Here is a 23158-nt window from a genome sequence, read left to right as displayed (position 1 = left end):
ATATAATGATAATAATTTTCAATATTAAGTAATGAACATAATGACTAAATTTTAACTTAATACATAGGTATTATGATTTTACAGGATGGTCAGATTTCTAAGTCACAAAACTATGAAATCATACGATCTCAGATATTCTAAAATCTCTAATAATTGAACTTATTGAAATTCTGGACATTCAAATTCCTAATGTTTAATCTTTGAAAAAATTATTCATATAATTTTTTTTTTTTTACAGGATAGTTTTGTGCATAAGGTTGAGTGTTTCTATCAAATTTTATCAGTATTCAATTCTAATAGGATGATTAATTCTGGTCCAAATGTAATTATGTGAATAATTTACTATTCAGACTCTAGTGGTTTATTTTAATTTTTTTAGTTTATTATTTCTTCGACAAATGACAAGTCACTTACTATATTTATATTATATTGTTCATAAATAATTTATGTACTTTCAAACTAATTCTCATAGTTTTTTTTGTAAATATATTTTAGAACAATAAAAATAACAACATAAGGTTTTAACTATTGTTTTACACTTGTATATTATTTTACTGAGTTTTTATTATGTTTATTTTTTTTTTAAAACATTAAAAAAAAAATGTAATTTGTTAGGCTTATTTTAAGAAAAAGTTAATTTTTAATTTTTATATTTGACAATTTTATCATTGAGATCTTTAGTTAGTAGTGGTTTATCTGCCATGCTATTCTATTAAACTTTAAAAAACTGAATTTCCAGTGCAAATCGTATTATTCACATTTTAAGATGTGTTTGGTATGATTCATAGTTGGATTGAAAAATTGTATGTCAACAAAAATAAATCACTAATTTTTGATCCACTGATTATTTAAAAAATAGTCCTATATTTTAGCTACTAGTATCTGGTATTTGTGTTAATAGTAGAACAGAGATGATATCAATACCATAATATATAAAACTCAAAGTAACTAAATTTAGTAAATTTAACAATAATAAGATATTTTAGTAAAATGCTCACATAAAATAAAATAATAGGATTTAGTCTAATTTTTTTGTAATAAAGCCTTGCCAATGCTTTTGCAACAATAATTTTTAATAATAATTTATTGATTCAATAGATTTATAAGAATATAATATTAATTTTCAAGTGTGAGATTTTGGATCTTCCTCCTACTCTAATTAGTTCCCTGTCCGTTCAAAGAACAAGAACAAAGAAAAGTATCAGGTATTCAGGTAGGGGAAAATCTTTAAATATTATAAAAATGATGCATAGCATAAATTTTAAAAATATTGTATTAATTTATCATATTTTTAAATGAGTTAATATAATTATTATCACACTATATAAATAACACCAAGTTTGTTAATCATTATTAATAAATGATGCACTGTTTAGCCAACAGCATATTTTGAGATGGAATTTATTTGAAATTTTAATATAGTATAATTTATTTTCATACTACAAAAATTATAAAAGAAATATTGATTATTTAAATCGAAATAAAATTAAATTTCATAATAAACTAGATTTACGCAAATGTATTTTCAAATATTTGATATTTCCTATCAATGTTTAAAATATTCATTATAAATTCTACACTCCGTCACTCCGATCATTCAAACTTTTGTTCTCCCAAAAAAAGTAAAAATAACGTATACGGCAGCGTCATCTAGCGAGCAAAGTATTTAGTGTTTCGTTACGTCCGTTCACTAAAGCTCATAATCAAGCCGGTTGAAAGCGCTGCAGTTATCATCCGGATTCCGGACCATAGACATATTAATATGTCTATGGTCCGGACGCTTCGACCGAATGCATTACAGGCTACAGCACGGCTTTAGATTCTATCTAAAGCCGTGGGCTACAGCAATAGAGTTCAATCTCAGATACAATTTTGGTAGATATGCACATCTTAAACACTATTAGCATTTAGCGACTGCTCAACAGTTGGCCAAGAGTTAGTAATTTAAATTTCAAGGTGGCGAATGCTCTCCTACACAAACCTAAATCCCCAAATTTAATTATTATGATTAATATCAATGTAATTAAGATATTGAGGACGACACGCCCGTCACCCGCATAGGTACCTCTTAATTTGTTACTTGCTATTATGTTCATTGTTTTGTCTCTTACATATCACTTGTATACAACAGCAAATTTGCATTTATACTTTATAGCAAAACCATATTTGTGCTACCTTTTATTTGTGTAATGAATTCATCTAGTAACTTGTATATAAGAACATCATTATCTGTGTTTGCACATTTTGAAGCAAAATATGAGTATGTTGGTAGGTATGGAAAATATTGCAGCAATTTAATAAAATTCATATGTAACTTGTTCGAAAAATGTTTAAAAAGCATCATGGGCACAGTGGCTAACTTTATAAAATCCCAATGGGGGGGGGGGGAGGCAAAATAACTTATTTATGAACATAAAAACCCTGAGCACCCACCTTCCCACCACGGATTTTTATTGATGGATTATCTGGGTGGGCAAAATGATGCGTTTGCCTCCGCAATTACACCACTGGACGTGCAAATACAAATATTGTTTTTACTGTAAGTTCTTGTATGTAGCTTTAAATTTAATAATAAGTCAATTCATTACCTCGAGTATAAGTTACAGGTAATGTTAACATTTCCTTGGGCATTTATTATAGTACGTTTGCTGGACGAATACCTATAGCATACACGGGTGTACAATTTTGAAAGAATATTTAATGTGCAAAAAAAAGCATCAATTTCGAAAAAAATATTTTACTATTTTGCAAATTATCATAACAAAATCAAAAAAGAGCAATTTGAACTTATATAAGAATTTATACTAGTTACTATAACTAAATTTGTAGAGGAGAATATTTTATATGTATTAAAGTGTCTAGAGAAGCAGTTACAATTGTTTGTACCTACCCATGTAGGTATGAAGTACCTACTTACATAGGTTACCTTACCTAAGTTGTAACTATGAAGTAGGTAGTGTATACATGAGTATCTATACCAGTGAAATCCTTCCCTCATTTACATATTGTAACTTTTAAGTCTAAGTATATTTAGTAGGTAGCATAATATTATTTATTTTTATTGTATATTATACAGAATATTTTAATGATTTTAAATTTAATGGAGAGGTGCACTTTATGAAAACAAATTCAATGGGTACTTGTGCCCCGGAGTATCCACGTAATACAGACTATAATAATAAGTTATACTCAGACACTCAGTGGCATAGCATTGGACTTGGCATAGCACTTGGTGACATATCGGCTTTCGGAGATGGAGGTTTTAAGGCCCCATTAACCACTGAAATCAAATTATTAAATAGTAAACAGTTATGGGGTGATGCTATAGCCCACAGAATGTAATAAAAAAAATCTATATTAAAATATGACCTAATACACCTAACTATTTTCCTACAATCCTACTTATAATATTACTCATCATATAAATATTAAAAATAATTCTTTCAGGCCTTAGTTTGAGTAAAAAAAAAAATAATTACTAGGGATTTAGGGGGTATTTTTTTGTCACCATACTGCTCCCTCCACCTCCCATCTTGGTCGAACTTTGGGGGCCTCAGACTAAATACGCCTCTAGTTATACCTTACTTCTTACGCAGTAATTAATAGTTATACCAATACGCGCATAGCTATGTGGATGTGTCGAATTGTAAAACGTAACCACTAACCACGATTGGTGAAATTACGTTTAGCGTAATATAATAGGTACGTATTGCAATAATAATCGGCATTGCACTATTGCAGTTTAATACGCAGTGGGTGGTTTGTACCACCACTACCACAAAACATTGTCTATTCATGCTATTCTGTGGTAGTGTGTCTGTACGGTCGTAATCGAGACTTTGGCCTTAAGTTTATGTAATGTATACGGCCAAGACAACACCGTCGCCACACTCGTCACTCCGACATGTTAAATAATATTATTATCATTATTATTATTATTATTATTATTATTATTATTATTACGTCGGGAACAGCTGATCAGGAATCCTCCTTCCCTCGTCGCTATGTTATAGCTGCATGTTATAATGTTATACGTCGGGACTTGTTATTTTTTTTTTTTTTTTCACCAGTTGACCATGTTATCATCATTATCAGAACTACCAATTTGTAACTGCGCGACGACATAAAGACTTGAGTGTCGGAGAGACGACGAACGAAAAGCTAGGACGGAAAAAAAGTAGTATAAAATTAATGATCGAAACAACAAATAAGTAATTAACCGATATTATTGTAGTTATTACTTTGAAACAATCTTCGTCGTATTTTTCGTGATATCGTTATTATTATTTGTTATTATCATATCGTCATTATTATTAATTTTCTTTGTTTTCGTTCTCATACCGTCGTCGGAAAGTCGGAACTGAAACGCGTTTTGTTTCTGTGCGCAATTCCAAGTGAATTTCATTGTGATTTGAAGTGCGCCATTAGTAGTACACGTTGGCAGTTGATTTTTGGTGCGGCGATCGATGTCGAATGTTCCGGACGTCGTCGTCCGCTTGACGGAACGTCGTCTTTCGGTGGTCGTTTGCTTATAGTACGACGCTCGCGACAGAGACTAAAAACTCAAAGCTCCACCGTCCGTGTTCGTCCGCGTCGTCGTGCAGCGGTGTTCGCGTGAACGTTCGTTGCATGCAAGATGGGAGCGAAGGCCAGCACGGCCAACGGCGATGACGGCGGCGCCGGCCACGGAGACCACCAGTCGTTTTCTTCCGGCAACGGGTCGGATTCTGTACAGACGGCCGGCAACCCTGGGTTCAGCATTCTGCGTTCCCTACCCAGTGCTGTAGCTAACGACAGACAGCGCGCCAGGTCTCTGTCTGGAGTGCCCAATTGCCATGACAACAACAGCAACTCAACGAGTCCACGGTTTGATATCACAGATGTCTTGGAAGCTGACAGCAGCTCAAATGACGATCAGAACTTGGACAGTCCTACAGTCACTGCTAACATCAGTCTTGGACGTGTTTATTCGGCTCATTCGTTACCTGCACATATTTGGCCATTTAATGGTATGTATGCTTTCTTCCTTTTTTTTACAATGATCAATATAATACTAAGGAATAATATTAAAACATTTATTTGTGGTGGAATGCTTAGTAGATGTAAACTGGGAAACTTTGAAATACTTATATATTCTTCTTTATATAACTTAAGTATTAAAGTGGTACATTTCCGTTATCTTGAATGCCGCCTGATGCTATGACTACAAATTTGATACAATTTCATTATTTTGACTACCACTCGACTTAACTATCATATTTTTTCAAGAAAGATTAATTAGTTTTGTTACAAATGTCTCCATATAACTACTGTTGTGGTCATGCTCTTGCAGTATTTTATTTTCTCTATAAAAATATAGGCACTAAGTCTAGGACCCACATTTTTTATTTCCTTATTTTTGTCACAGCTACTGTATATACTTCTTACATATAGTTATTCTTATCTACTGCTGTGCAATGATTCATATTCAAATGTTTTTCTCACAGTTTAATCAATGTCATTTCTGCAATCCAACAATACAAAAAACTTAGTATAGTTAAAAAAGACAATTTTCGGCCAGGTAGTCTTAGCATTGGGTGGTAGTCAAGATAACGAAATTGAGATTGGCTTTATTCAAGATAACATAAAAGTAGTACAATAACATTCTAGTATCAAACTAAACAGAAAATTTGTAGGTATATATTTATTTAATAACTTTTAATAATTAATTTTTATATAAAAAATTACATACAAATTAAAGTTTTTGGGCTTAATTAGCATCAGTGATAGATTTTTGCTATCGTATTGATTAATACTTGAAAACTATTGATTACTTTTGTTGGTTTTATAATTCAGTACCTATATGACTAAAAACTCAGTAGAAAGTTATCTTTTAGAAATTTTTGTTAAAAATTAACCTTTTATAAATACCAAAGACTAAAGCCTCTAAGTAGTAAAATATATTATAAACACCTTATATTATGAATGAGTATTGAGGCTATAGGTATAATAATTAGGCTTTTAATTAGACTAATGTTGATGCATTCATGTATAATGTAGGTGTATAATATATATTTTTAAATACATTTATTGCAAATTAAGCTGTATACAGATACATTTCATCATATGGATGACAATAAGTTAAAAATATTTTATGTATTAGGTACATTATTGACTGTATAAAACAATTTTATCTACATAATTAATTGATTTGTCCACTTATTCAAATATTCTATGGAATTGCTTTATATCAAAAATGTATTACTTAAGTATAAACGAGTATAAATATTAATTTGAATTTTGAATTTTAAAGAAAAATCATTTATTGTATGAAATCGATATGAAATATTAATTAATAGTTTACCAACTTACCAAACTAGTATTTATAGTCACAGGCTACTGTTAGTGGTCAAATTTGTTACACATTTGTACTATTGTTTTATTCGTTAATCATTTTAAAGAGTTGAGTTTTGTGTAACTATTTTACCAAAGAACAATGTTGTCAATTTTTTGTAGTTTCTCCTGTTTTCAAATAATAGTATTTTTTTTAACCAAATTGATTATTTTTTTTTAGTTAAATTTGAAAATTGATATTTTATCATATTTATCAGTGAGCAATAAAATATCAAGAGGAAATTTTTTATTTAAAAAATTCATAATCAACCTAACTATTTGTTCATTGCAATTTTTTAGGTGCCATTTGTTACCTTATTATAAGTTACGATAAGTAATTATTGTATATCTGTGTGTGTGTTGACTACATTAAACATTATGTTACATAATATAATATATATATCTACATATTTATTAGTTTTATACTTCTGTGTATTGTGCTATTGTCACATAGTTTGTGTTTAATATTTAATGTCATATAAACATAAATACTGTTTTCTAAATGTACTAGTACCTACCAATAATATTATATATTTTAAAAATTACTCAAGAAATTATCATTGTATTTTTACAATATTTTAACTTTATACAAAGTTGTATTGTGAGAGCAGCCGGTTATGTGTATTTTGTACCAATGATAACTTAATGATAATTAGTAATAGTAAATTAAGTTAAAAATGCCTAGTTGTTTTTATCATAGTTTATAACTAAAAATAAATTTTATTTTTTATTTTACAAAAAGATGCACTGATCGGTATCCACGGATATATACAGATATATAATTTTAAGTATTTTAACATGATAAACTTGAATTAAAATTAAAAATACTAGTTTATTATTGATTAATGGTGGGCTGTATCAAAAAAAAAAAAAATACCTTTTACCATTGAGTACTATTATTGACTATTATATAGGCACTCAATGTTATAATGTTTAGACCTAGACCTAGGCAATTATAAATTAATAACATTAAAATTTTCAATCGGGATTTAGATATTGGATTAACTTTTACAAATCGCCTTTATCTGACTGGTACCTTTATATAAATTATTCCTATTGTCTATATTCTAATCAATATTCTGAGAATTTGTATAGGTACATGATGTAACTGTACTAAATATTATGTAAAGTTGAATTTTATTCAAAATATGTTAATATTAAAAGTTTATTCAATCTCATATGTGATGACAAGGACACTAGGCTGTTAAGGTTGTATTTTTGATTAACCTACAATTTACAAAAATAATTAGTTATAAAAAATGCTCAATTTAAATTAAATTGATAATTTTTTTAAATTTTGTGTAACCTTTACACCGAATAGTCAAGTAATTTGACTAATGTAATTGTAGTATCTCATATTTACACCAATGGTAAAAGTGGTACAACCCATATAAAATGTATTGAATTAAAACCAATGGACTTTCAAAAAATATTTGTTACCTATTGATCAATTTTGATGAGTTAAAAGTATAAAAATAAATTCAAGTAATGTTCCTTTCATTTGTAATATTCACAATTATTTAATTTTGATGTGTTATCAATTTTTGATCATAAATTATTATAATATTTTAATGTATGTTATACATTTATAATTATTATCTACATTAAACATGTTCTATTTATGACTATTACATATTAAGTAAATATTGGTAAAATCTGAAAAGGAATTTATTCAGTAGCATGTTGACTTTTCATAAAAATTAAAAGTAGGTATTGATTTTTCTCAGTTATATAATAGCTACCTATACATTACTATACTACTGCTATAGGTAGTTATTACTTATTATACATAAATGTATTATCTAGATTGCAGTCAAATAGTTAATATTGCATATGGCACATACTTACTATTTATAAATTAAACTATGAATTATAGTTTAAATATTTATAATATTAATTATAATATTTATGTGTACACTGTACATTTATCTATTGAAAACTCAATCCAAGGATCAGATATAATTATAATATGTCTTAAAAAATAAAATATATTACATAATTATGGGAATTTAAACTTGAAAATTCAGTAAGACCCATCCTTGCTTTGCATCAAATCCAAAATATATATATATTTAGTAACACTAATCACATTTATTTAAGTACCTACATACATTTATTGTTAAAAATTTGACTTCAATATTTTTGAAAAACTGAAAATAATTTATCAATAGTTAAAATCTAACATTTAATGAAATCTAAATAAAACGTAATTAGGTTAGTAATATCTACTTTAAGTGTATTAAATAGTGATCACAAATTGTATTTGTTTATATTTTGTTGATAATAGCCTTAAAATGTCTTACAGTTTTTTTTAATGTTTGTATTGATAAATAAATAGGAAAAAGATAGTGAACTTGTTATGTTACTATTAAATAAATATAGAACACATTTACAACATTTTTATATGCCTTTACGTCATAATTTTATGATAGAGATTGTTGTTCACTAAAAACTTTGAAGACGATCTCATGTCAGTGTGTGGATTCAAAAACGTATTTAGCGTTTTGTGAATGCCGGATTTTAAGGGTAGATACTTACTCGAGTTACAAGTTACTAATTAGTAATTACTATCACATTCAATTTTAAACCTATAACTGCAATAATAATATGACACAATAATTGTCCTACCAAAAAACTCCACGGTGTCGTAAATTCTCAAAAATTTAGTGACAAATCAAAAAATTGGTTTTAGAGAATGACAATAAATTTTCGTGGTATACTTATTGTTGCAATAAATTAATTAAATGAGATAGAGTATTTGGTCATAGTAATCATCTTAAATACCGCATTCGCAAGATATTAAGGTTTTCGATGCGACTCACTGATATAGTGAGTAGTGACATCGATCATAAAAATGTGTATGAACAACTTGGAACACCCGGTATCAAGGTTAGGTTAGGAACAAACCTTATCTTTCGACGAAAACAGTAATTAAAAAATTAATATCGTCATATTGTTGCATCCATAGTAAAATGTGATAACAATTTATTATTTCGCTAATGGATTCTTTATAAGTAAATTAAAATGAATTGGAAATATTAGTACCTTAAACTGAAATGCGAATATACCAATCATATTATATTATACTTAATACGAGTGCTTCTAGTAGAATGTAAACTAATAGAAATTAGTGTTGTTCTCGGGTGTTGCTTTATTTGCGTAATTACACTGTCATATTACATCATTATCGTTTTAGATTTCAGATCAGAACTTGGTTAGGTACTTAAAGGTACAATAATATTATATCTATTAGTTTCAGAATGACTATACTTTTAACTTTTGTTTAGTCTTCTACTCAATAATTCAATAACTCAAACAGTTAAGTTACATACTTAGTCATGAGTTCAACACATGCAATACCTACTTTAGAAATATTTTATTTCTATAATGAAAATCGATAATATTGTGAAATTATTTATACTTGGATAAACCAATCTCCATCAATAATATTTTTTTCTATCAAAACAAGTATTACTTATTAATTGTTGCCTCGTTTAAGTAAAATCTAAAAATAATAATTTTTTTGTATGACATGCTTCATAATGGTTTTTTAATATTTATAATACCTATTTAATGATATCAGATTAAATTATTTTAGTTAAGATGTCTTTAATTGTTACGATATTAAATGTAAGTATGTTTTTTTACGATGGTATATTTAGAAATTATAAATATTAAATAAACATAGACATCTAATTAAATATTATAGGTACACTATGCAGAATGTCTAACCTGCATATTTATCTCAAATTATAATTTTAGAAAATTATTTGCATTTTCACTATTGTAAATTGTTATATTTTTTTGGTTTATCTAAACTCAAAATAAAAAAAATGAAGTGTTTACTATCATTTTTTTTCAAACCTTGGAGCGACTTTATAGTGATACATAATGTATGTTATTAGGAATTTTACAAGCTCAATAATTATTAATTTTTTTGTGTGTTTTAAAAGTGTATGTGATTGCCAGATGATATTATAGACAATAAACAATGAAATGCAAATACTTAAGAAGACGCTGTACCCGCGTGTATTGTCTCAATCTAACAAACACTACTAACATAGTAAATAGTACGTTCTGGAAAATCGATTTAACTCTGTTATGATTAATATTGGAGCCAATTAACCTATTATCAAATTTATAAATAAGAATATTATCTAAACCTCGTTATGCTTTTTTTAAATTTTAAAACGAATAACAAGATACATGGGTAAGATAGATATGCTTGGAAGTACTGAACCATAAGTTTTGGAATATCATGTGTTTTGGTAAGATGGAAACAACACAAATACGTAGTCATCTTAACATTGCGGTATATCCATTGATACAGTTATAAACTAATGAATAATGTTTTTTTTTATTCGTGCAATGTTTATTTAATCTTCAAAACAAAATATTACCGAAATTAATAGAATTAACTTAAGAGTATGAATTATTATTCAAAAATAACTTACATTACACACACACACACACACACACACACACACACACACACACACACACACACACACACACACACACACACACACACACACACACATACATGCATGCATAATATATATATATATTTAATATTATGTAATATAGTAGAGAAAAATAGCATACTAATTAATAGTGTAAAAGTGCTGGTAAAAGTTGATGTTAGAAAATAATCGTGTAGTCCAATAATATACTTTTTCTTAATTTTGTTGTTGTTTTATAGATGTTATTAACTGAAGAAAAACGTATTATTTATTAACAAAGCATTACATGCTATCGATACTTGATAATACAACCCGTATTTATATTTTGGCTTTTGAGCATTACTTTTTAACTGCGCAAATTAGTTAAAATACTGCGTGATATTTAAAAATTTTCTTTTTTTTATCATATTAGTTTATAAGCTAAATTAACAAACGAACCTTGGACCAGTTATATTACTTTCAACACTAACACTTGTAATGAAGGTTTAAACTAAATTAACTCTAGTAGGTAGTCAGTTATACCTATAAATTATAAAATGTTTGCTTAATAATTAGATTGTTTTCTAAATTATGATTGGCAGTATAGAATTTTTTGTGTACGAGTTCAGAAAAAAAAATAAGAGGATAAAAAGTTATAATTTAACGATAAAACTTCCTATTTTTGCAAGTTTTATTCGTATAATATTATGTTTTTTAGTATTCGCTATAATATTATTAACATTATTGATAGTTAAATTGTTAATGTATTTGGCATAAGTTAAATAAAATAATTTGAAAACTTTTAAGTCTTAACACAATAATTAATAAATCGTGAATTATTTTGTTATTTTTTGAATGTAGGTGTATTAATTTTTTCTTTAAATTTCCATTTAAAATTGTTCATTAAAATGGCTTAAAAATTAAATCTAGTAGTAGTCACTAGTCATTAGTAATTGTAAAAAAAAATGATTTCAAACAAAAGTATTAAATTAGAACAGCTTTGAATTTAATTTAATATAACATGTTATAATATACTGTATGTTATTTTGGTGTGATAATATTATTGAAAAGTCATATTATCATATTTTGAAAGCGTACAGGACCTAAGTTATTATTTGTAATCGTTATATAGTAATTATATAGTATATACCTGTCTAACAATTGTATACATAATACATTATTATGTATTTAAACATTATTTCTATATTTTTTAAATAAGTCATATAAAGAATATATTTTTTAAATGTGTAGTTAGCATATGTTTATTTACCATTAAAATAAGACACTTGTGTCAGATGTCTGTGTTAAAATAAGCAATTTTTCTCGAATATGAAACGAATTGCAATTATTGTACTCTATGAAATGCTTGTTGATGTGATTCAATCCAAGTTATTGCCTATAATTTCCGTTTTGACTTAATGTTATTATCTTTATGTGTCTTTTAAGAGAAAACACAATATCACAAATCAAATATTAATTATTGCTATAATTTTGTCGAAAAATATTAGCTACTCTTTAATATCTTTTCACGCAATCTGTGATAATGGGCAACACGTGTATAGCCTATATTATTGTAATAGTCAATAAATATTATGTAGTGTTTTCGTGTTAGTATGATAGGTACAGGTGGTATTGCATTTTTGAAGTAGAAATTATATTATTTTCTAATGTAAATAAGTTCATAGCCATTCACTAACGTCAACGGACTGTTGGTTGTGCACTTTAAACAATATTATAAGTTCGTATTTTCGTCCACAGTAATTTTTGAACGTTGTTATTATACTGTTAAAAACGTCACTATGTTGTTATTATGATATGATTGTACATGTACCTATATATTTCCTATTTAGCGATATCGAATTAATTTTTATTAGTCGTCGAGGCCTTGAGAGCCGAATCGATAAGCCATTATATGTTCACGAATGATCACTTCGCGCTGGCACAGGGGAAACAAGGACGTCTAGTTGGCAATACGCTAGTCAAAATATGATTTCTTTGTTGTTTATAATATACTCAGAATCGTCTTTTCCCCTTGTCCTCCAACAGTAGTATTGGCGATACTATATTACAGCAACTAGGTCCATAAAGTAATAAAGTATGCATGTTAATCTATATTGCGATTACTGATTAGTAACACGCGCTTCGTACACGGTTCACATTCTTAACTTTAGGCTGTAGCTTATCAAGACATGTCTCTGAAATCAAATATATTCCTATATTTTGTGGTTAAAATTTTTGAAACCCCCAGTCAACCAATTAATACATTTTTAGTTGAATAATTTTCAGTTTGTATATTATTATGATGGTTTTTGGTTGGACATGGAGGATCCAAGACAAGATATATATTATAATGTAATATTTTAGGTTCATGCTCAAATAAATGTCTGCTTTAATATTTGGAATATATTTTTTTAATATTAATAACTTTTTAAAATTTTATTTTTATCATACATTTTATTTTCTTAAAAAAAATTACGGTGACGTTGGATTATAGATTGGGTTGGCCTATACAGTTTACGATTTATCTGACTGTTTTTGAGCAAACCCGCACCGATAGTTCTTATTTAAGTCTTATTTTATATAGGTTACTGAAAAGTTTCTCAGATATTATAATATATTGCAGCATTCATACATATTTTACGATATTTTTTAGTTCACCATCTGTCGTAGTGTTATAAAACTCATTTTTAAGTATTTTTGTTTGAAAATAATGTCTGATTTGCCTAGTTGATTTTCATAAAATTACACAAAATAATCAATATTTGTTTATGTTTAGTATTTATGTATTATAGTTTTTAAACATTTTTAAACAAGGATTTTTATTCGTTCCAATTATTATACAATAATAAATTATATTATATATTGAAGTCATTGAAAATCATGATACTCTAGAAAATTAAAGAAAAATTATAATTTTATCTACAAGATAATTTAAATAATTATTCAAGTATAATAATATATTGTTTTTAAAGAAATATTTTTATGTTCATCTGTTCAATAAAAAAATTGTGTATTTGATTCTTAAATCATAAACGTTTAGGTAATGTTCAATAAATCATTGTAAATGTCTGTACATTATTGGTAACAATTGGAATAATTTAATGTTAAATATGATACGTAGACATTAGGCATTACTGGTATAAGGTACTTTAAAGGCCGCATTATCAAGTACTGCTGGATTAAAATTGTTTTCAACAATTATATTGTGTGTTTAGTATCTTACAAAAATTGTTTTATAATTATTTTTACTAGGTACCATTATGAAATGAATGTTTAGAAATTGTTACAAAACATTTGATCAGTCCTTTTGTGAAGTAATTAAAACATATTATTAATAGTTACCTAATATCTATTATATGCATTATCTAGCTAGGTGACAATTCAAAAAAAAAATTACTTGTCATTTATTTTGAAGACTGCTGTCTATTTCTAAAACACCCTAAAAACATGTTATTTAATTGAGTTCCCTTCAGAATTATTTTTTCCTATCTAATTGAACTATAATAGGTTATGTATAAATCTTAATACTAATAAAGTTATACAAATCTATTGTACAAACAAACTTTATTGATCGTGTGTTACGATTAAAAAAAAATTTTATACTTAAATTATACAATAATAAGTAATTAATTATACACACATACCGTTTTATCGTATATTTAATCTATCAATTGTTTGTTTAGGAATTAAGTGTCCAGTATGTTCAAAGTTTGTCTTACCAGACGAGATAGAAGTACATCTAGTTATGTGCTTGACCAAACCTAGACTGATTTACAATGGTAAGTTATAAAATGTGTATTAGTTTAAACTGTTATTTCTTAAATGAAATATTACCAAATACACAGTGCATATTTATTAATAATTTTATTGTAATTAAATATGACGTATATGCGGTTTAACCCTTTCTTTGATACTGTTTACAGTCTGTTAAATGATATAATAATTGTCATGTTATTTTGCAGAAGATGTTTTAAAAGACGATAAAGGTGAATGTGTCATTTGTTTGGAAGAACTGATACAAGGTGATACCATAGCTAGACTTCCTTGTCTTTGCATATACCATAAAACGTAAGTACAATCAAAATCGATATTCTACTACGTTTTTTGAACCGCTTTAAATATATTAAAACATTTTTGTTATTATTATTATTATATAATTGTTTTTTTTTTACGAGCATTTAGAATTATATAAAAAAACGACTGCAGAACATTATTTACCGCGAACTACGATTACCTATACATTAACAACGGCCAGATACCTGTTAACTTAATTTAGTTAAAAACTCATTTTTACTTAGTGGGGGGTATCGATTTCATTTAAAGAACTTCCCAAAAATTACTTATGACCAAAGTTGCTGGATTTGCTGAATATTTATTTGGTGATATCTTTAAATCTATATTATACAGCTACACTAATTCCTGTACGTGTGGTCGGTGACTATTACGTGCGCTTGCTGGAGCGCTCTGCTATTTCTTTTATACAGCAGCACACGCTAATGATCACTTACTGCACACTAATTTACAAAACTCGCATGTATATATCCCTATTTCGAACTCCTTAAGAACCGGCCGCCACCGATCCCCTTAATGTGTCCTTATTTTTGTCGCATAGTCTGAATTTCGCTTTTTTTTGGTTGGGGTGGCAATGGTCAATAATTTAATATATATAGTATGCGATTATTACATATAGCTATTGAATATAATCATTGTTTATCTAATCATCCCTCGTAAATTCGGTATGCTTATGTCCTAGATATGTTTAGATTTTTGCAGCAACCTTATACAAATTACGAAATTTTGTACATGGTTACATTTTACGTATTACGTTCATAAAATACTGAAAGCATTTTCAAATTTTACTGAATTTTTGGGGAGGGCTGCAGCCTCTTCAGCCACCCTGGCTACGCCATTGTCTTATTTTATTAGTTAGTTTTAATTGACTTCGTGTAGTCTTAAAAATTGTTTCCCTACTTTATTTGTTACTCTGCAAATGTTTCATTGATAATTGAATAATATTTAAAAAATGAATGACTTAATAATATTACCGCGATAAAATATAAAAGATGTATTACAGATGTTTGAAATACATCTAAAAACAAATAGTAAAGTAAACAAAAACAATTATTTTTTTTTGGACCGATGCCCTAACACTACTCTTTCCTACTCTTAAACTCTTGAAATTTAAGGATATTTTTGGTTTTGGCTAAAACTCAACGGATGCTCCAAAATCTGGTTAAGCGAGACAAGTTCCTCTCATTTAGATTTTTGACATTCCTAAATCAAGGTTAAACAAAACAGGGATTTAGTTTCCGGGTCATTAAACTCATAATATGTAATCATCTCAATGTTTATATTTTAAAATTATACTATAGAAATAATTGTTCGTGTAACACTGTAGTCTGTAATTATAACCCAAGTCAGTATAACTTGGTTAAATTTGGTACATAACGACGTCGAAGAATAAAAATTGAAATACAGAATTCGTCTGGGCCACTTAGAGTATGGCTACCATATAAATTAGATATTAGGTATATATAAATATTATTGTTAGACACTTTCATAACGTTTATCGTAGAATAATAGTAAATGTTGTAAAGTTAAGTAGTTGTAATGATTGTTGATCATATAGTACAAAAAGCTGTAGTATATTAGTATCTATAAAATAATACAGTTTAGCTTTTGATCATTAACAGGATGTCAGCTCAATATTATTTTTCTCTTTCAGGTACACATGCAATAAAGATGAAAACGCTTTTACCTAAAATTTTTTTTCTTATAATTTTTAAATTATCTTGGAGTAAAGTCGCCTATTACAGAAATCATGGAGGATAATGTTTTTGAGGGTAGAAATATTGATTGTACTTTGTACTACTATTTGACTTTGTATTAAACTTTCAAAATAAAAAAAACATTTTTGTAAATTTAAATGACGTGTAATCTGTTTTGAGACAATATTTGGAAAAATTGATATGCCTACCCTCAATAATTGTATTCTCTATCGTTTTTTATAACGGGTAATTTTATTTTAAGATAACCCAAAAACAGAATAAAATGATTCGCGTTCATCCATGTTGTGCGTGAACTAGAGAGAGAAACGAACAGTGTGCTGACATCCTCTTCAGAGAACCCTAATCTACTCAGATCACGTTTAGCTCCTTTAATTTAAAAATAAGAGTGAATCGAACTATAATGACATTTGATGTTAAGAACATTATCTGTGTTTGTATGTGGGTGTTTTGCGTTAGTTCAATTTTGTAGCAAGTATTGCGTATATAATATAGTGTAAATTAAAAATGCTCATAAATCGCTTAAGACTCTGAAGTATGGTAAACAACCCACGTAAAACACATTTAATATTCTTACCATCGAGTTTCATAATAGTCCATTTACTCTCATTTCTAAACTACCGGAGCTAAACCTGATCTGCTGAGTTTACATTTGCTATGTTATGCACTTGTAGGACGAAGACAACAAATGTTAGTAAAGCGTCTTCTTAACCAAATTTAAATAATAAAGGTAAACTATAATAAAACTTATTATAAACATTTACATGTTTTGAATAGCTTGTGGTTATCTCATTTAGCTGACTATTGATATTACCCGTAGTCACTTATTTATAAAGTATACAATGTCTCGGAATTCTTGTTATTTTAAAATTGAATTGACTACCTAGCTATAAGGTAGCACTCGTGGATAAGTGAAACTTCGAAACTTCTTTACAGAAGGTACGAAAATAAGATTCGTCACGGTCAAATATTAAATTTGTAATGGAAAAATAAAAAATCGAAATTTTTAATTGAAATTAATTTATTATTATTATTACACAAATAAATGTATTATTATTTATTACCATAGAAACCTTATTGTCCAAACAAACGACCGGATTTTGCCCATATACCTCATTAGACAAGCAACGAGTGTATATGGAAAGCTTAACAACAGGCGCTTTTTGATTATTCGATTACTCGTGTGCGGGATAGTAGGGTAAGATCTTAGTACATAAACTATGTGATCTAAGGGTAGGTAAGATATATTGATATTTAGATTATTGTTTATAGTCGTAAAGATAGCCTACATCACTGCGAGATGTTGTTACACCGCTTTTAATGCTGTTGTTTTAAACAGTTTTTGTTTAGTAGTATAAGGTTTAGGATTTTGCCGGCCTATTTTATTTTAATATAATATTGTATAGAATTAGATTGTGGTAAACAGGTAGTACCATTTTTTGCCTGCCAGTCAGTTCACCCAGTTCGCTGGTATTAGGATATTTAATGTGCTAGAATGGACACGGTGACTGGCCGGCAAAACCCGATCGTTTCTTTGTATCCATAGAGTAAGCCACGCCCGTAACACTTTTTGGTCTCATCGGCCGAACCCATAAATCCATTTTACTCTACCGAGCCTAAAAAAGTTCACTTCAATAAAATTAAGACTTCTTATAGTTTATTACGTTAAATATTGGAAGTTTTTATTCATACAGCAAAATTTACAAAGGCTCTCATATCATTTTAATATAATTCAGGTATCTGTAATATTTTCATTGTGCAGTTTACCTATATAATTGAAGAAATAGGCATTTAGACAAACGAATTGGTATTACATATACTAATTTGTAGGTATTCAACTATAATAAATTGTTGGACAGGATTTTAACTGTTAAAGTATACTCGTATTATAATGATCACTGATCAACTGTTTAGATTAAATAACTATTTACTTAATTATAAATATGTATTTGAATTATACTCTATAATATTTTGTGTTCATGTTTGCCGTATTTTTAATACAATTAATACTTTATATTATATATAACATATGAAATACATAATATACTGATTATCTTCTCTCTAGTTATGGTGACATAAGTGACATAACCACCTTTTACAAAATATATCTATAATATTAATAAATACTAGTTAAAACTAAAAGCTTGTTAAAATTGGACAGCTTTAAAAAATTTAATACAGTTTCCATAATGATGAACTAATTTTGATATTATTATAATATAATCTCAAATTTTGATTGTTGATCGTTATTGTTGTGCTTTAATTGACTTGGTGAATTAAAATGTCAAGAGACGAGAGTGAAAAGTGTATTACTGTCTTACCGCGTTTAGTGTTTGTGCTATTTTTAGACTTTGGCCTAAATGAGTCGACCATAAGAATAATTAGAACGAACACGAGAAGAATAAATACGAACATCAAAATATACGACTAATACTTCGTTATAAGGACCCCTTTGTATTATTATGCTGAGGAGATTCTTCAAATAAAAATGGCCGTTTGTTAGATACCATATGATAGGGATCTCGAAGTCGAACCTTTTGTATCTACTTGTCAAGTAAATATTATGATTGATTCTTTTTGGTCAGTATGGTCTTTATGGTAAAAAAATAAAACAAAATTTGCAGAAATATATAATATTGTGAGAATAATATTTCTAAAATGTGTGTGACTGCCCGCTTTTCATCATAGTCATCTACCTCAACACTCCACTGCACCTTTCAAAACAGACGCACACAGATATTTTGTTGACAAACGAAATTAAATTACAACATAATTATTACATAGTCTATGTAGTAAAAATCATAACAATATAATAAAAAATAATTTCATCAAACTCAGTTTACCAAATAATATATGTGACACTTGAAAAGCGTCCATGTGTTGTTCTCGCCATTGCCCCACACATTTTGTAAACACATTTTTTTTTATCATTGTAATGTCTGTTGAAAGTTGCAGGTTCACACAATTTTGATATAATATAAGAGACAGCATTGTACGAATTTTAATTTTGTTTTTTATGTATGTATTGGTCGTAATTTATAACACATGGCGATGATGTCCTCTCCGTTGTTTTTATGATTGTTTTGTGTACCTACCCAATACTGTAGTGTGAATTATATTAAAAGATTATTGACCTAGGAAGTACTCGGTCATTATGGACTTAACGCGTTGTAATTTTAACCGGAGAAGATAATATGCCGAACGTTCGTGTATACAGTGTTACGTGTTGGGAGTTTCAAGGTTTCTTATTTTTATACAATATGCTTAGAAGGCATGTTTGGAAGTTGGGTGACGGTTTAAGTATACGATTCAATCGATACGAGAGAGAACTTCATTTTCGGTCGGTTACAGAGGCACATTTATCGCACGAATTAATGATAAATTTGGTATCTCGGGAATGGTCAATGAGTATGTAACGTGGGGTTAACGTAACTCCGGCTGCTGGCCTGTAGCCTACCCGGACAGGGTTTTATTATTTTTTTTTTTTTATAAGAATAGAACAGTAGAAACTATGTAAACACAAACAAATTCTTATTTGAATGTAAGTAATTGTAACAGCGTTTCTCAAACTGTGGTCCCCTAAAGGTCCTTGAATATTATTATTATTTATTATTGTTAGTTTAGGTTATGTTTATTACGGGATCCATCATCATTCAAGGAGTCCGGCGGAGGAAAAGTTTGGGAAACGCTGAATTATATAATAGTTTGTACTAGTCTTAAAGATTGTATATCTAATTCGAATAAGAATTACGATTTATTTAAAAATAGATTCTATGCGGCATCTGTTATATTATCTATAAGTTCTAAACACCAAACGGTCGGCTCCAATTATACCGTATAGTGCCGCTTGTTTAAATAATTATTAATTATTTCTGTATTTTTTGTTTTTTATTACAGATGTATAGACCGGTGGTTTGAAGTGAACAGATCGTGCCCTGAGCATCCCGGAGATTAAACCGTTTATACAGACTTCGAACAAAAACTGAAAAGGGGAATATAAGATAATGTAACAAATAATTGTTGCGCAGCTATATATATTATGAATAGTAATTATTATATTATGATTAATAATTATTTAAATTTTTTAACGACTACGAGATGTCGAAACGTCAATCCCGAACTATATATACTATATTACCATTTACCATACCAATATTAAAATATATACCTGTAAATTAACTTAAAATAATGTGCATGAAAACAAATAAATAACGTCATAATTATATCATCCATAATATGCTTTCAATATTTTGCAATTAGGTTGTGTACAAAGGCTGATACAACTGTTGATTGTCAGTTTTCGAACGATTTTATTTTTATTTATTGATTATGAAAATGATACTTGAACTAACAAAAATCACTTAAAATGTTATTCTTGACTGTAAGATGTTTTCACACAAATTGTTTAATTTCTTCTTTACTGCTTTATAAAATGTATAAAGTCAAGCAATGTTCAGTTGAGATAAAATTAAAAATTAAATTAAAACCATTTTTTTTTTTATAACTTTATTTATACTACATAATTATATAGTTGACGTATTACATAATACAAAAAACTGTACATATCATTTTGTGTTTTTTTGTTTTTTTTTAGATTTATTCTCCCACTTTTTTATTGATACATTTACATGTCTTGAAGTAAAAACTACTACTAAATCATAACATAAATGTTTTGAATTCTACCTTAACTTTTCTATATAGAATGAGTTAAATTAATGTTTGTATAATATGTAAACTGATCATAAATAAAACTGTTATTGTATATTTTATAAACGTTCCGAATGAATCAGCTAATATTTATATATATAATATATATAGCTATTCCAGAGTTTAAATATTATGTTTTACATTATTTTTTCTGATTCCATATTGTTGATGGTCAGAAATATATATCATTTATTTTAATTTTACTCAATTGTAAGAAAATTTAAATAGACTTAAGCGTTTTGTCGTTATTTTTAATTTACATACGGTGCATTGTAACTTTGTTTTGTTTTGTTTTATTATTTTTTTTTTCAAATTTTATAACTGATCAAGGATAGTTTTTGTAACTTAGTCGGGGCTGCTCTTTTTACAATATAAATGTAATTAAGATTCTCGTTTTATTTATGTAAAATTGTTTTTAAAATTGAAGTATGATGTTTTATGAGATAATATGATATAGCCAATAATATGAATATAATTATTTAAGTGTTTAAAAAAACCCTCGAATATACAACAATGAAAATATTTTGATTGATATTATCGAGTTGCATTTACCCCAAGTCCTTTATGCCCAATTGCCATTTCAACTATATTATTATAGGTTGCACACACTTAGCTACAATGGCTGGTAACTGTGAAATGCTCTGTAAACCGCTATTGTGCTACAAACATTAAACTATTATCCTGCTTTGACTCCGCGTGCTCCAAGTCCATCATATTTTGATATAATATAACCTATATATTTATAAATAATAAAAACCATAAAACAGAAAAATAATAATAATAAAATAGTGATTGATAGTATTATGTCGAACAAAGATTTTAAAGAATATAATTTTTTTTCTCATTAAGAACAATGTTTAATGTGTACATGAGTGGGTGAGTGTGTGTCTTGTAATTATTTATGTGTGTATATTCTTGAACGCAAAGGGTAGTAACAATAATGCAAAAGTTCTAACCAACACTGTTTTAGTTCAGTTAAGTTATATTGTTTCTTAATTTGTTCGTATATAAAATGTAATACCTATGTAATTGTATGAATACCCAAAATGAAAAGAATGTTTCTGGTTTCTGTTGACATTAACATAATTATTATTTTTACAACTACATTTATAAGACCCAATCTAATCTATTTTATTGTGATATATCTTAAACATGAATGTATAATGTATGATTAAAAAGACCATATTATTATAAAATACAGTGTTTAGACTCATTCGATACCTACATTATATTTGTTATTTATTTTTGTCAGGGATATGTTATTACGTTATATGCTTATGCGCATACCTGTCAAAATGATCTGACGTATTTATTTTTACTTTTAATTAATATAGTATATGATTTAGAACTGTATGTTGCTAATTATACTATTATTGAATATTTGTGAATAATTTTTCAACTAAATTACTTTAAATCACAATATTTTGACATTTATAATGTTATATGTATGCAGGGTGATCCAACAAGTATGCTCAACCCTTCCCCCCTCTTTTTTTTTAATAATGAAGTTTTTCAAAATCTGATTTTATCCTTAGCACAAAATGTGTAATAACTAGAAAACTACTCGTTCAAATTTTGATTTCAATGCTTCAAAATTCTCAAAAAAATTATCAGCTAAATAATTTACGGTAAAAAAGTGGGGTTCCCATTTGAAAAACCAAAGTTTGTATCGCCACAGGACACTCCCTAAGTGGTACAAAACATTTCAAGAATATGAAAATATGGTCTTTGAGTATATTTTAAGAGACCAAAAATCAGATTTTGTAAAACTTCATTATTAAAGAAAAAAAGTGGTGAGCATACTTGTTGGATCACTGTATGTTACCATTTATCAATACCAGAAATTTTTCC

General features: G+C 27.8%; 1 protein-coding gene across 1 annotated transcript; it reads left to right on the top strand.

The window, feature by feature from the left end:
- The first annotated feature begins 4068 nt into the window (after positions 1–4068).
- Positions 4069–22531, top strand: LOC111034537 (E3 ubiquitin-protein ligase ZNRF2-like). Its single transcript, XM_022315808.1, has 4 exons — positions 4069–5009; positions 14498–14593; positions 14777–14882; positions 20498–22531. Exons 1-4 carry the CDS (start codon positions 4637–4639, stop codon positions 20553–20555), a joined length of 633 nt encoding a protein of 210 aa, XP_022171500.1. The 5' UTR covers positions 4069–4636; the 3' UTR covers positions 20556–22531.
- Positions 22532–23158: the final 627 nt, after the last annotated feature.

The sequence above is a fragment of the Myzus persicae genome, unplaced genomic scaffold (genome assembly GCF_001856785.1).
Source record: "Myzus persicae strain clone G006 unplaced genomic scaffold, MPER_G0061.0, whole genome shotgun sequence".
Classification (NCBI taxonomy): domain Eukaryota; kingdom Metazoa; phylum Arthropoda; class Insecta; order Hemiptera; family Aphididae; genus Myzus; species Myzus persicae.
Note: the sequence above shows the minus strand (reverse complement) of the source record. Positions and strands in the feature narration are given on the sequence as shown.

What these genes read in the sequence shown, in the direction of transcription:
- LOC111034537 (XM_022315808.1), top strand. Translation starts at nt 4,637, where the DNA reads ATGGGAGCGAAGGCCAGCACGGCCAACGGCGATGACGGCGGCGCCGGC. An exon ending in ACATATTTGGCCATTTAATG is followed by an intron (nt 5,010 to 14,497) that starts GTATGTATGCTT and finishes TTGTTTGTTTAG; the next exon opens with GAATTAAGTGTCCAGTATGT. An exon ending in CTTTGCATATACCATAAAAC is followed by an intron (nt 14,883 to 20,497) that starts GTAAGTACAATC and finishes TTTTTATTACAG; the next exon opens with ATGTATAGACCGGTGGTTTG.